This window comes from Tachypleus tridentatus, chromosome 12 (genome assembly GCF_004210375.1).
Source record: "Tachypleus tridentatus isolate NWPU-2018 chromosome 12, ASM421037v1, whole genome shotgun sequence".
Lineage (NCBI taxonomy): Eukaryota > Metazoa > Arthropoda > Merostomata > Xiphosura > Limulidae > Tachypleus > Tachypleus tridentatus.
This window is the reverse complement of record NC_134836.1, coordinates 110,871,135-110,887,786: the sequence shown is the minus strand read 5'-3', so window position 1 is coordinate 110,887,786 and position 16,652 is coordinate 110,871,135. Positions and strand designations below refer to the sequence as shown.

Genomic DNA, 16,652 nt, shown 5'->3' with positions numbered 1-16,652 from the left:
ACATACTTTGTCACGTGACAAAATTAAAACCATGTAATTTGTATAATAAAGTTACAAGAAAGAGGCTACATCAACACTGTGAGATAATAAATTATGTTTTATATTTGGTTACTGTTTTGTTAGCATTCATTCATTATTCCTTCTATTGTCCAGCTTATCTCTGAATTTTTAATTGCATTAAAATAACAGCTTACCTTCTAAATGATCAGACAAGGATACATTGATACAGCTGTACCAAACTATCCTTAAAACTTCTCAAACTGAATGTTATAAAATAAAATATAATGCCACAATAATAATGTATGTTGAATAAAGTTGTGATGTTTACTTCCATAAAAATAATTTTATATCATTATAAGCAGAAGTATTAAATGAGAGGAACATCTTGATAGTGTGTCATAAAAATTGTCTTCATATTTTAGTTGTTAAAAACAAACAGTGACAAAGGCTGTAGATTATATTCATCACGTTTTTTATGACCTACAAATGAAATGATGTCTGACAAAAGTACTTGAGGGAGAAGTATATGTATCTAGAGTTGCATAGTAAATGTTACTACAAAGAACTGTGACTATACAGCAATATCTGTAAGTCACACATAGTAAATGTTACTACAAAGAACTGTGACTATACAGCAATATCTGTAAGTCACACATAGTAAATGTTACTACAAAGAACTGTGACTATACAGCAATATCTGTAAGTCACACATAGTAAATGTTGCTACAAAGAACTGTGACTATACAGCAATATCTGTAAGTCACACATAGTAAATGTTGCTACAAAAGAACTGTGACTATACAGCAATATCTGTAAGTCACACATAGTAAATGTTACTACAAAGAACTGTGACTATACAGCAATATCTGTAAGTCACACATAGTAAATGTTACTACAAAGAACTGTGACTATACAGCAATATCTGTAAGTCACACATAGTAAATGTTACTACAAAGAACTGTGACTATACAGCAATATCTGTAAGTCACACATAGTAAATGTTACTACAAAGAACTGTGACTATACAGCAATATCTGTAAGTCACACATAGTAAATGTTACTACAAAGAACTGTGACTATACAGCAATATCTGTAAGTCACACATAGTAAATGTTACTACAAAGAACTGTGACTATACAGCAATATCTGTAAGTCACACATAGTAAATGTTACTACAAAGAACTGTGACTATACAGCAATATCTGTAAGTCACACATAGTAAATGTTACTACAAAGAACTGTGACTATACAGCAATATCTGTAAGTCACACACAGCCTATAACAAAAACAATCTACAAAACATGTTACTACAAAGAACTGTGACTATACAGCAATATCTGTAAGTCACACACAGCCTATAATAAAAACAATCTACAAAACATGTTACTACAAAGAACTGTGACTATACAGCAATATCTGTAAGTCACACACAGCCTATAATAAAACAATCTACAAAAAACATTTTTTGGAAACTATGTACTAGTCATTCTGTTAACAACTGTATTATTATTTCTTAACTTAAAAAAAACAACCAACATATCATTGAAGTATGCTTGTTTGTTATTGGATAAAACAATATAGTTTCATATAATATAGTACTGGTTAATACAAACAAATTACTGTTTAAAACATTAAAAATAAACACCAGCTAACAAAACAACACTAAGTATACAATTAACTTTTAATGTATTCTATCCATTCATCCATCAATATTTTCAGAAACTAAAACAAATAATAAATATACTGTGTGCATAAACATATAAATATTGCTCTATATACAACTCAAGCAAAAAAATGGTATTATTAAATAGGATCAATTTACCAAAAATTTACAAACTGATTTTATGAAAATTGTTTGGTTTGCACACAAAAGGTACTTGAAAACTATCTCCCAAAACTCAGCAACAAAGGTATAGACAGATAGTTACAATAAACTATTTTGTCGGAAAAAAAAAGTACCCCACAAACAAACAAAATGTACAATGCAGATAAATATCTTTCTTAGTTACTCAACAAAAAAACATTCCACAATACTTGATTTCTTCAAACTAAAAAATATCAACATCTAACACAACCAGAAAAATAAGTATGTTATACAGTTTTTTTGCAGCAATTATAAGTTTATAATGATTAATAAAATATTTTCCAAACACACACACAAAAAAAACAGTTCTGACTTGTTTAATTTCAAATCTACTTATAAATATTATGTTTCAAAGTTAGTTTCTCTGATAAATTTTTATTATTTACACAAAAGCAAAAACATGACAATATTATCAAATTTTATAACCTTTTAACTTGTGTTAAAATCCCAATTCAGTTAAATGGTTTTAGCTGTTTCCAGAAGTGTAAAACTAAACATAAAGAAGCACTTCATTGTTTAAAACATCAAAGCAATATACACATATTTACACTAATTATTCATGTCCACAGTAACATACAATTCTGAAAAAAAAAATTGCCTATGGTCAAAACAAAGTAATACAAAGGCTGGGACAAGAAACAACTAAATGTTGAACATTCAAGAGTAAGCAGTTTGAATCATGATGTGACCATTGAAGTCCAACCTGACAAATGGGACAAGAAACAACTAAATGTTGAACATTCAAGAGTAAGCAGTTTGAATCATGAAGCGACCACTGAAGTTTAACCTGACAAAATGGATTGTAAACAACTACGAGTTTTTGTGAAAACATTTAAGAAACACAGAGGCTGATACCTTACAGAAGTTTCCACCCTTCATGATGGTTATTAGCTTACAAAGATTTTGAACCCTTAAGACAACTGATGGTCACAGAAAATTTTAACCCTTATCACTAATCTTTGTAACTGTTGAAGGCCTGTGCAAGGGAACTTGCATTATCATTAACAAATTGTTTTATATCAGTTAAAAGGCCATTCTGACTTTTTTTTCACAAAACATGAAAGTTTTTTACTAATAATCTAAACATGGCTATCTTTTGCTAGAATTTGTATATTGCTCTGTACCTTTTTCATTTGTCTGAATCTCTTGAGTATCTAATATGATACACAATAGGTATTCCATGAATTAAAAAACAACAACAACATGATGTAGTACTGTATTTGTACTGACATAAAATAACATCAACAGTACTAAGCCTTCTCTTTACAATCAGTAACAGGAGTAATGTTACAAAATTTCTTCATTAACAAATGTTTACTGGTAGTTCTAGTGCTTTAAACATGTACAAGTTTGGGACCTTCAAAATTGGTATTTCTATTTCATGTAACAAACAAATTAAAGAAACAGAAGCAGAAACAGTAGTGTTAGAGAGAAAAAAAGAACCCTTAATGTTTAATTACATCTCTCCATGAGCAGTCAAATTTATAAATGAAAAGCATGAATGATATAAAAAAAGCAACACTTAATGACTGTAATTATGAAAAAAATTGGATCTTAATATATTTTTCATGAAGTATGTATTATTCACACAAACAAAGTAAATGATATTATGTTATTATTAACTGCAATGGACTATTCCACTAAAACCTCTTTGCAAAGGAAAAGTATTTAACTACACCATCTACCAGATAGTGGGGTTTATTTAATGTAAAGTACAAAAACTGTTGAAAATTATACCCCATAATAACCTGATGATGTGTCATTCATTATGAGCCTAAAATGTACAGTACAACATAGCTAATAATTATTTTATCTAATTAGTCAATTACAATTCAACCAGTAGCATACTTATATAACAAGTAAAAGGCACAATTTTAAATGTTTCATAAAAGCTAAGCACAACTAACTTCTTTCAGTGTCAAATTATTAGAGAAACATGTCAAACATTATTCCCATTTTTAAAAAATCTTTAAAAGTTCTTTTCCCATTTGTAGACTATCCTACCAAACATTTCTTACAAGCATGAGATGTGCGAGATTTATTTCAAAATAAACTGAACACTGACTTTCAGAAACTCAGCACGTAAATGGGTTTAATATTAAGTAACAACTAGCTGCCAGCTATAACTGTCTGATGTAAGTAGAGGATGAAAAGTCTGTTTATACAATGATAAACAAATTATACTACTTTGTAATATTACTACAGAGCTGCCAGCTATAACTGTGTGATGTAAGTAGAGGATGAAAAGAATGTTTATTCAATGACAAACAAATTATTCTACTTTGTAATATTACTACAGACATATTTGTTTTGTATATGTTACAAACAAACTGAATTATTCTATAGTAGTAACATCATATGCTCTTCTGCATTAGTTTGGTAAACAAATTTGTCAAATTATTTAGCACCACAAAACAGTCACCTTATAGCAACATCAACAGTGACAATCATTTAGTCACTTTTTCATGGTTGTAGTACTGTTTGTTTGTTTTTAGCATCTCCCACAATGTTACAGTATACCATATTAGCAGGGTAACAATCACATTACACTTGTTTATCCTTGTGATAGTACTGTGTTTTTCTAGTGTCTGCCATTAGGTTGCAGCAGTTGTGGTATAGTAACAATCATTTAGCCATTTTTGGATTATTATAACACAATGTATTATTATGTCACAGCATACCAGTCAACTCTACCTATATTATTGTACATAATACTAACTGTTCTCTCCTGTATTGTCTGCTTACACTTTTAACTTCACCACATACCAGGTTGGCAATTTTACTTTGCATCCACATGATGATGTTTCTTCCAGTAATAACTGGGACCACACTTGAAAAACTGTATTAAGTACCATTCTAAAAATCTCATAAAGGCCCTTGGTGTTTGTTTTGAAAACACATCTTTACAGATATTGTTTATACAGATGACTCTCTTAACACAACTATATCAGTGTGTTGAATCATAAAGAAGACAATTTAGATCTGTCATAGCTGCTATTTATTAGACCACAAGGTTTGTTTATATTCTAATATCTGTAACTTTACAATTAGTTGTTAAGTTATATTCAGAAAACACAAGGAATTCAGATGTGCCACAACAACAGTTTATTAGATGATTCAAGTTCATTTTCTACTATCTATATATTACCTTGAGACCAAACAGTTATGAGCTAGCTATTAAATCAAATGGAAAATTAGAAGAGAACTTTTACACTGACCCATGTTTGATGTCTTTTTTTATTATTTGTGTTATGATCACAATTTAATTATAATATCAAACTTCCCTCAGAATCACACTCTTTCCCTATTCTATAACACAATAAATGGGCCAAACAAAAAGTAATTTAAAACTGAGAAATAAAGCAACATATGGGTCAAATAATTTTAATAATTTAGTGTTATAAACGTTTTTGTCTCTCACGAAATTTTAAAACTATATAGCCAAACAATTAAAAACTGGTCGACACATTTTGTTAGAAATAAGTAGAAAGTGCACTTCTTGGCCAAATTTCGCTTTATGGCAGACATTAATATGGTAAAGAATGATAAGAATCTTTATATTTTATTAATGTTAACTGAAAGCCTGGTTCAGTCACTTCTCAGAATAATTGATATCAATGTTCTTGACATTGAACAGTCACATTTTACTAATTCATTAAACACACAAAAAACTGTATGGATACTTTCCATCAAGCCAGTAATTATAGGAAACCAAAATATGTAACAAAGAGAAGAATAAAGTACAATTATACTAATCACTGTTTGATGTTAACTGTCTGAGCAGTTTCAGGACGGTTTCTACCAACTTTTTCTTGTCTCGTTGATTCTTTTTTAATGCTGAAAATATATTTTTCTTCTTGTCTGCTTCTCTCACCCTTAAGGGAGTAAAGAACATTAATTCACACTAAAAGTATGGATAGGTCAAATTAATAATATTTTAAAAAATTAGTAAATTATATTATTAAAATTGTACAAATCCTTTTCATTCACAAGCCTGAACAAGACCTACCTAAAAAAAAAAGACCCGTTAAAAAAATTTTGCATTATTTGAAACTTGTATTTTTTAGCAATAATTTTATTTCTAAAACAACTTGAAAGGTAGTTATACACTTTTCATAAATAAATAAACATTGCAATTGGTTCAAAAGCATGCATTATAAAATATAAAGTGTAAACACACCATTGTAAAGTAAAAAAAAAAAAAAACTTTTTGTCTTTATAACACAAATTCATCAATCAATCAATTCTTTTATAAGACTGCATACACACAAATTTGCCCTAAACAATGTTTTAGGTAACACTACATAACAAATCATTTGCTACTAGAAAACTCAAGTGATTCTTAGTAATTAAATAGTTTTGGTTTCAGATATGTAATCAGAATTTGTCCATCACCTATAGATTTTAAGATACTATAGTATCTCACTACTTTAGAAACAATATGTGTAATACCATACAATCAGTTCAGTTCAATAGGTTTATTCTGTGGAATTAAGTTTACATAGAAAGTTTAATGAACAAAAGGAATAAATTTTGATAACTTCAAACAGTAACTGTATTGTATTGGTGTAAAACTCCATATATATTGTTTATATGTGCTACTTGTTCTTGATAAAATTATAATGACTTGCACCAATTCTGCTTCATTCCCATGTTCACCTTTTCTGCCCAGGAACATTTGAGGAGTCCCTCAACTGAGCTTAAAATGGGCAGAGTGATACACATCTCTCTCAACTGCTTTTCACTCACTCACTCAGTTGGTTACTTTGTCTGGCTCTGCCCACACTCAAAACAAAGTCCATCTTCCTCACATCATACCTGTGATATAATCAAATAAAATCAAAATTTTGTTTTAAAATATTTTAAACTAGTTTTGTAAACATAATTCTTTTATACTTTTAGAAAATTATTTTATGTACTGACGGCTTTCACTTCACGTAAAGTCCAAAAACCACCTAAACAGTTTATGCTACATTTGTGTTGTACAGTTTCCAAATCTGGCTTCACACAGTGGCTAAATAAAAGAAGAGCAATTGTGTCATTGACAATTTCAATGATACAGTGTGAGCTCAAAGATCATCTAACTTACTCTTATTTTGGCATTAATATTTCTGGATATTCAGACAAATCTAAACAATACACTAAATGTTCAGAGATTGCATCTGTGATGACACCAGTATCTCATTGGGATGATTTTCTTGTGTCACATCCAGCAGCAAAGTGGGAAATAGAAGTTATACTGCAAAAAAGACAATGAATCATCTTTACTTCCTTCATTTAGTAATTTTACCCCTGTGGCATCTCAGCATAAACTGTCTCATCTGATCACACAAGATGAGCTAAATGATCAGATTTGTGACTTGTTTTATACTGAAACAGCATGGGGAACTTTCATTTACGGCAATGGAATTTATCATAAAAGTCTTGCTTCTCACTACAGCATGCAAGATACTTTGTGTTTCTGTACAAATGTTGATGCACTAATTGAAGAATCAAGTACTGAATATACTCTCAAGAAAGAAAACATTTTACCAATTCATCTAAAGTTAGTGTGAAAACTGTGCTTTTACATAATGGGAACACTAAGCCATTGGTTCCTGTTATTAATGCTGTGAACATAATAGAACATGAGGCTTATACCTGAAGCAATCAAATATCCACTACTGCTAAGTCTATAAAGTGAGTAAACCAAACACTGTAGCTTTTTGTCTGTCTGGGATAGCCAATATCATAAAATTCATTTCAAAAAGAAGGAATGGCCAGTGAGAGAGAATTATATTGTAGGAAAACAGAAAGTTGAGTTCCAACTTTCAGTGAATCATCAAGTTATGTTTCTTCCCTCATTCCATCTATCTTATAAGTTTCAAAAAGTTAGTGAAGTAAAAACGAATAGAACAAATCCAGATAATTTCCGCCCCATCAGTCTGTTAAGCTGCCTTGGCAAACTGATGGAGAGAATTATCTCCAACCGTCTCCTCCATTTTTTTGCGAATCAAACAACATCTTACCAGAATCTCAAAATGCCTCCAGAAAAATAGACAAACAACAGATCACCTCACACGACTCACCGATTTAATCAACAAAGCTTACAACAACAATCAAGTAACCATCGGCTATTCCTAGATGTCAAAAAAGCATTCGACAGTGTTTGGCACAATGCCATCATATACAAACTAAATCACCTACAAATAAATCCCACGATAGTCAAATGTATTTCAAATTTCTTAACCAATAGAACAGCACAAGTAAAGTCAATAAAACCATATCCAAATTATTTAATATAACGGCAGGAGTGCCCCAAGGATCAGTCTTCTCTCCGCTTCTATACATAATTTTCGTCAGTGACATACCTTTCCCAAATCTAACATACACACACAATTCACAATCACGCAGAGCGACATCGCAATCTGGAGCACCTCCAGAAACCCAGTAATGGCCATGTCTCGCGTGCACAAGAATCACTAAACAACGTCTCAACATGGAGCAACAAGTGGAGGGTCGTGTTAAATCCAACAAAAACACAAGCAATCACCTTCTACAGAAAACTAAAGAAGCAAAGAAAAATCTAGAAAAAATAAAACTATCACTTGGAAAACAATCATTAAATGAGCAAAACATCACATTCCTTGGCGTCACTTTCGACACAAAACTAACATGGAAAAACACATAAACAATATACACTCATCAATCAGAAAAGGATTTCATATCTAAAGACTATAACTGGTAAACAATCGAAATGCTAACCGAACACCATTATACAAATATACAAGGCTTACATCAGTCCACTAATAGAGTAATGGATGTCAAGTAACATACAATATGTCAAACAACACACTCCAGAAAATCCAAGTGCAACAAAACACAATATTAAAATCCGCATTCAGCCTACCATCATTTACGCCAACAAATTATCTACACCAAATTAGTAATTTACCAACTATAAGAGATAGAATAACAGAACTTTCTCTCAAATATTATCTAAAAGGAGAAAATAGAAACAAACTAACGGCATCACTACACAAATTATCAAGTGCACCAACAAAATATATATCACCTTACAACATATTTCAAGAATCACAATCCACTCAACAAAGAATCTAAATAAATAAAATCCATGTTATTAACATGAATTCCTTTTTTTCAGGTACAGGGCACACGACAGGCAAAACTTTTGGCCTGTCGGGTGAAAGTGGTTTTCTCGGGCACTCCGTTTACCCCCACATCAAAATCTTTAGGCATTGGATTTCTAGAACCAAGCCCAGGCAACTCTTTTGCCAGACCCTGAATTGTGCCGTTTGATTTGATCTGGATTTGAATGAATTATATTCATGCTCACATCTGCCCAACTTCTTCCTTTCGGGACAGGTCCCGGCCTTTCTTTCCACTGCTGCCTTTGCCTCCACCCAAAACAACATTTAGAGAGACATCCTCCACCCAAAAAGTCAAGAATAATAACAATAATTAATTTATTAAATAAAATAATAATAAAAAATAAAATAAAAAACACTACCACCTAATCTTAATAAAATCCACGAAGGGGACGAAGAGAAACCACAACGTTCCTGAACACCCCGGTTGGAGAGAGAACTCTTCTGATTTCTCTCTCTCTAAACTGAACTCCTGCCACGTTAGTTTAGTTTAAGTAAAAACTAAAAGGTGGCATCTTTGTTGGGCCACACATTTGGGAAGTGCTGATGAATGGTGATTTTGAAACACTACTCAGTCAGAAAGAACTTACTGTGAGGAAATCACTCAAACTGGTTGTTAAAATTTTCTTAGGAATTTACAGAGATGAAAACTATGTTGTGACGATTTATGATATCCCTGAGAACTAGAGGAGAACTGGGTCCAAGATGTCACTAAAGTTACACTTCTCACACTTTTAATTAAGCTTCTTATCAAGTGATCTAGGTGCAGTGAGTAATAATCTTGGTGAGCACTTCCCTTAAGATATGTCTGTAATAGAACAGTAACATCAAGAAAGACAGTGGAATCCTGTGATGACAGAAGATTACTGTTGATTCTAAAAGCATGAAACTAACAACATACATAAAAGATGCAACAAGTCAGTCAGGTATTTTGTAAAAAGAAATAAAAAATAATACCATGATGAAAGTTTTAAACATAGCTTAAGTGTATTTTCAATATATAATTACATGTTGTTTTTGAACATTCTTAAATGCAATTTTCAATAAATAAATAAAGTTATCAGAGAGTGCTATTTTCACAATATATAAGAATATTTAGAATAAACATAAGATAACTCAAAAACTAGAGGTGATCAGTAATATTCAACAATTTTTAGAATCAGGATCAACAAACTACTCATGAACAGTTGTATTTTTATTGTGGTAGAGAAGCTTCTTTTGTGCACAGTAACTTCTAAACATATAATTACTGTGCAAAATTACTCAAACACTTATATGATTTACATATTTCTACAAATTACCTTGATTGAATGACTTAAGGATATTTCAACACATAAACAAAAAACATTAATTTTATCTCATAAGTACAACTCAAAGCTGATAGTTAAAACCATATATAACTTCTATTATAAAGAAGCTCACACATAGAACAACCTTAAATATAAAATTTTCAAAATTACTTACAGATTAACCTATACAAAATATATACTTCATGATATTCCTACAAGTACCTATATTCTTAGTTATGCCAACTAACAAGACATGCTTTAACAGATAGAGGTGTTCTTTCATTATAAAAAGCCTAGACACCTAGTTATCATGAAAAAAAGGTTAAGGAAAACAATCGTATTTATATGCAAGAAAGTATCAATTAATTGTGTAAATTTGTGGTAAGCACTGTTAAATATATGAATAAACAAACTTTCTGAATTTAAGTGGTTTTCTATTAAATGAAACTAATTATGGCTAAATTAATAAATAAACACATTCATGATTATTAACTTCAAAATGTAAAATAGAATTTTAGTTATAAACATTATACCATAAATTTAAGATTTTATTTCTATTTACCTTAGAAAAATAATATATTGATAATATTTATCTACTTTGTATTCAATGTTTTATTACTCTCACATTACACGTGGAGATGAAAATCTAAGAATGTTTATTTAATTTGAAGCATTGGAACCTATCATCTTGTGAATATGTGCAAATTGTATGCATGTATGATTAACTGACTACACAACAGACATTCAACTATTATTAAACTCTTGACAGTTAAAACTGATTCATTAATAATTATGGTATTAATACAGAGAATTCTCAAGTTATGTCTAATATATTACTGTGATAAAAAAAACATCTACGGAGAGAAACTTTTTTGGTAATAAAATCTACAACTGTTTCCAACTTCTGATCATATGACATATGACTAGGTAACTAAACATACAACTTTCATCAATAGCATCAGGTATCTTAAGGACAACATATAACTAGGTAACTAAACATACAACTTTCATCAATAGTATCAGGTTTCTTAAGGGCAACATATGACTAGGTAACTAAACATACAACTTTCATCAATAGTATCAGGTTTCTTAAGGACAACACATAACTAGGAAACTAAACATACAACTTTCATCAATAGTATCAGATATCTTAAGGGCAACATATGAATAGGTAACTAAACATACAACTTTCATCAATAGTATCAGGTATCTTAAGGGCAACATATGACTAGGTAACTAAACATACAACTTTTCAGGTGACTATACGTTTTCTTTTTCCTTTTTTAAAAATCAAAAGATACATAATAATTATTGGAAAGACTAACAATTTATAATAAAGCAGTATATAGTGACATTTAAAATTAACTTTGATTACTTTTATGTTCCACTTAATTTTCAAGCAGAACTACAGCAACTTGTGGGTTTACTTTAAATACTTGCTATTTTCTTGTCCATAGTCATAAAAGTAGGTTGACCAGTCCCATGTCATGAAAAGATCTAGAAGCTATTAGAAAATATAACTACAAAAATTCTGCAAGATAAATTCCAGTGCACCAAAATAAAATAATCTGCTATACGTATATTAACTAACAAAATTTACAAGAAAAAGGAATTGTACACCATAAGTCAGAAAGTAATAATAAGAAATCAGTTTTAGTGAAAGGAGACTGATGGACTCTTTGACTAAACTAAAATAACTGGAAGATGTGATGTCGAAAAATATATATAACTATTTTACATAGTAGAGTTTCCACAGTTAATACATCTTTAATTATGTTTGTTTGTTTTTGAATTTCATGCAATGCTACACGAGGGCTATCTGCACTAGCCATCCCTAATTTAGAAGTCTAAAACAAGACGGAAGTCAGCTAGCTATCCCTAATTTAACAGTGTAAGACTAGAGGGAATTACGTACTTTAAATACTACACATTCACACTTAGACACAACTAGCTATCATCTGATCTTAACATTAGTAACAGAAGGAGTATTTAATGGCCTAAATATAAGCATTGGGTGTAAAACATTATTGTAACAAAGGCTTAGTTGAAACACTACTCCATTGAAACCCTTGGTAACTTTTATCTTACTTTTGTCTATACCTCAATGTTAATAAACAACTGAAAAAAATATAAATAAAATTCTATTTAACTTATCGTGGTGCAATAAGTGAGCCTAGGGTATTATTTGTTTTATAATTAAGATTAAAAATGTACTTGCAATAGTTTACTCTAAGCTCAATAAAGACTAAGAAAAGAGGATTCTAAAGTATTCTATAGATGTTTCTCAAGCAAATTAGAATGACCAAACACAAAGTTCACCAAAATAATTATAACAGAAGTAACCAATCTGATTCACAATTACTTTGAAATTCTTTTAAAGCCTGTAGAAAGGTCCAGTTAATTTGTCAACAGAAAAAATATAAAAAAAGAGAATAAAAGCAAATAACTTCATGAAGAAATCACAATTCCAAGAATTACGTGACAAAATAAGTCACTCTCACTTACAGCTGTGATAAGACATATAACTGGATTCCTCGAAGTTCAAGAGAGCGAAGTCAACAAAAAATGTATCAATTACAAACATGTATGCGACATTTATAATCACAAGTACAAATGCCATAAATACATTGAGGGCTGTCACTGACAATGAATGTGAATCTCGTGTATATATTTGGTTCCCAGATATATAAAAAGTGTTCTTGACTGAAGCCAACAAGCAAAAAATTCTACATTAAAATGCACACAGAAGCATTTAAATGACATAGTCTTAAGTACTCACATCAGAAACTCAATGATGAGTAGTGTTGATGAACAAAATAACACTGAAAACCATATCTGTTTATCTGATCAGAACAGATAACATTTTAAAATTAATGTATATGCAAATTACTGAATTATGTGCAAAATTTAATTTAACATCTTTACAATCCATGCATGTGAATGAAATTAACATTATAGTATATAATTTAATGTTTATGTTATCCAAGTTTTAATTCTTTGTTACAACAGAAACATTTAAAATAAATAGTTTGCTCACATAGTTTGCTTGTCACATGATCCAAGTTATATAAAAAAAAATCTCCAATTTAACAGAAACTGACTAAACACATAAGCTCGCAATGCATACAACTGTCAAGATGCCAATGTGTTTTCACATATCCTTTTGAGACAAAGATATATGCAGTCTTAGAACTGAATCCACTGCAAAACAGAAATAGATTTTACAGCCTTTTATGGATGCTATGCCAATCTTCTATACATTGGAAACAAATTTATGATGTACAAGTAATTAGTTAATACAAGTGTACAAAACTGTTATAAAGAGCTCAGTTTACACTTCACTCCACCAACAGTTATTATGAAATTGGTGAACAGTTTTGTTCTAAAGTAGAAGTAACAGCCTGCAGTACTATTGTCTACAGCACTTACAGTGGTTTGTTACCTCAAAATGCTATAGTTAGAGACAGTTGAACTATACTTAAATCTAATTTTTATATTTTAGTTGACTATGTATAATTTATGTTTGAAAAATCATATTTGAGTGATTTAATGGTTTTCATAAGCTTAACTTGTTACATGGATTGTGAAAGCTTTATAAACAAGATGGTATCCATAACAGCCATCCTGTTTTGCAACACACCTATGTGGGAATTTGTCAAAATAACATCTTCATAAAAGGCCTATTGGTATCAGTTAACATATCAGAATAAATAGTGACAAAGAATTTTAAAGGAGAGTTAAAAATAAACTATAAATGAAAAGATAAAGACGTTAAATTACAAATATGTGAAAAAGATGACTATACTAATAAATTTCTATAAAGATGTAAAAGGTATGTACACATTTTTGTTAATTTGAAAAACATCTCCCTGCACTCTCTGTTGATGATGATAAATAGAGTTAGTAATACAGTGCATAAAAGAGAAAATAAAGTTCAAATATTTACCTTAAAAAACAGCAACTGATGTTCATTTATGAGGTTCTAGAGGTTATGCAAATGAAATATAAAAACTGTAAGGTAAAAAGTATTCTTTATATAAAAATTACTTTGCATGTGAACTACTCAGAGTCCAAGTGTAAATAACTACATTAAATAATGAATTTTTATTAGAAAAATCCAAAAAATATTTACAAAATAAAACTTTTGCTGAAACTACTTACTTTAATGAAAGTTTGTATACGTTTTAAGGAAATAATTTCATTAACTAGTTTCATTTTGAAAGGCATTTCAAAGTTGCATACTTTTCTTTATGAGCATATATCAACAAGGTTTAAGTCTTCATTGTAACTGAAAGGCATTAACTAGTTTCATTTTTGAGAGTTGCATACTTTTCTTCCTATGAGCATATATCATTCTACAAGGTTTAATGTCTTCCATAATGTAACTGTTAATTACATATCTATATACATAATGTATGCCTATGTTACATACGTATACAATATTAATGACTATTCTACAGCAACCACATAAAATGTATTTAGTCCAAAAGCAATGTTTACATTACTTGTAATATCTTTTAATATGAACTTAAATAGTAGACTTTGGTAAAGGTTTACTAACCTGCCTAAGATCAGCAAAGCACATCTGGAGTGCACCTTCTTCAAACCCTCTAACAGGTTCTGAATTAGCAAACACTATTGAAGACGAAAAAGAAGGCCTTAACATAAAATATTTGGATTGCCAACACAATTCAGTTTTATTGAAGCATAAAATGCTGTTTCGGTTTTGTCTTTGATCTGCTTAAACATAGTCTAGAAAGCCAACCTCCAAATGCAGTGGAGATTGTGTGAAAAGTTTATCAAAATGTGTGGAATAAGATTGACCTCATTTTGTAGAAACTTACTACAATGAAAGAAGTATTTTCATAATAATGCATGATTATGGCCATCAAAACTGAACATGATTTACAATGAAATAGTTCCAAGGGCAGCAGGAAGCGTGAAAATTGTTCTTAAAAGATAAATTAACCCTTAAACAAATAATACTGTGTAAGACTATTAAGTATTCTGATTATTTACATAACTGAAAAATAAATAAGAACAAAACTACAATAAGAATTTCATTAATTAATCAACAACAAAAATAAATCTCTTCACAGAAAACTAAATTTCATTAAAAAAATACAATTCCTAATTGACCTAAAACTTTAAGAAGTTAATTATTCTTGGGTATCTTTGAAATTAGATTTTGATAAAATGGTTTTATGTTTCAGATGTGGTTTAAATAAACAGTTTCAATTTTAAGGTAATAACATTAAAGTGTGATGGTCCATAAGGTACAAATTTTCCAAACTCTTAAAATTTCTTGATTTGCATATACTGTGTTAACCTTATTTTCCTACATGTTAAAAGCTTTAAAAATAACAACAAAAGCACTTTCAATTTTGTCCATAAATCATCCATAAAAAGATCATAGCATGATGTGTTTGCTAAATGACCAAATTCCATCTTCAGTCATTGTCTAATTCAACAGAAATTCCTTTGTTGTAATATACGGAAAATAGTCAAGTAAGGAAACTGTTATTGTATTAAAGTCTATCTTTATGCTATGCTGTTTGTGTCCCAGGAACCACAGTACTTACATTATACATCCATTGTACCTCACCAGTATAACAACTGAATAACACAAGCAAAACCAGGTTAATATATGTGATTCATCCTCACTATCAAGCTGAATTCAGAAAAAGTACACCTTACTTTAAGAGATGGGACTAAATATTTGTCCACAGAAAACCATCCTTTCCTTTTCACCACTGGCTTACATTATACACAATATCTTATTAGTATGATAAAGATGACTTAAAACTGTAAAATGTTCAAAGTTGCATCACCTACTTCAATCTTTTTTATCTACCTTTGTATTAAACTCACTGACTCTTTAATATTTTGGGATCTTCTAGAAATTTCTCCCTCCATCCAGGATATTTTTGTGGCCTCCAAATTAACAAGTTAGGACTGAGAGATGCCTTGGGTCTCTTTACAACTGCATGATATATCCATATCGAGGCTTACAATATAAAATTGGATATAAGGAGCCTTGTTAATTTGGAGGCCAAGAAAATATACTGAAGAGAGGGAAAAATTTCTAGATGATCCCAATTTTCATGAAAATATAGGTGATTTTCAACAAAATAAGATATTAACCATGGCAACAGTGAAAGTTATGTTTCCTATACTGAAATGTATTTCATATAACTAGTCTCATTTAGTGCTGCCCTCTATGTGACAAAAGGAAGAAAAAACATGCCACAAGCCTTTTTCCTCCGATCCTTTGGAAATCACTCATTTTAATGTCTCTCATGCAAATTATCATAGATAATCCTCCTCAAAGGAAAGTGCTATACACTCATT

At 30.2% G+C, this 16,652-nt stretch overlaps 2 protein-coding genes across 48 annotated transcripts in view; one reads left to right on the top strand and one right to left on the bottom strand.

Moving 5' to 3' along the window:
• The window catches only part of LOC143235329 (exocyst complex component 6-like), a 189,465-nt gene that overhangs the window by 48,555 nt on the left and 124,258 nt on the right, over positions 1-16,652 (top strand). The window lies entirely within an intron of this gene.
• LOC143235331 (exocyst complex component 6-like) overlaps positions 1-16,652 on the bottom strand; it is a 59,277-nt gene that overhangs the window by 3,348 nt on the left and 39,277 nt on the right. For 3 of the 47 annotated variants that reach the window (XM_076473390.1, XM_076473385.1, XM_076473391.1), the window contains exons 3-4: positions 14,863-14,936; positions 4,955-5,739 (exon numbers count right to left, since the gene is read on the bottom strand). In XM_076473390.1, coding sequence (XP_076329505.1) covers positions 5,616-5,739; positions 14,863-14,936 — 198 coding nt within the window. In that variant the 3' untranslated portion in view covers positions 4,955-5,615. The other 44 variants (XR_013019077.1, XR_013019078.1, XR_013019053.1 and 41 more) reach the window with 44 other exon arrangements.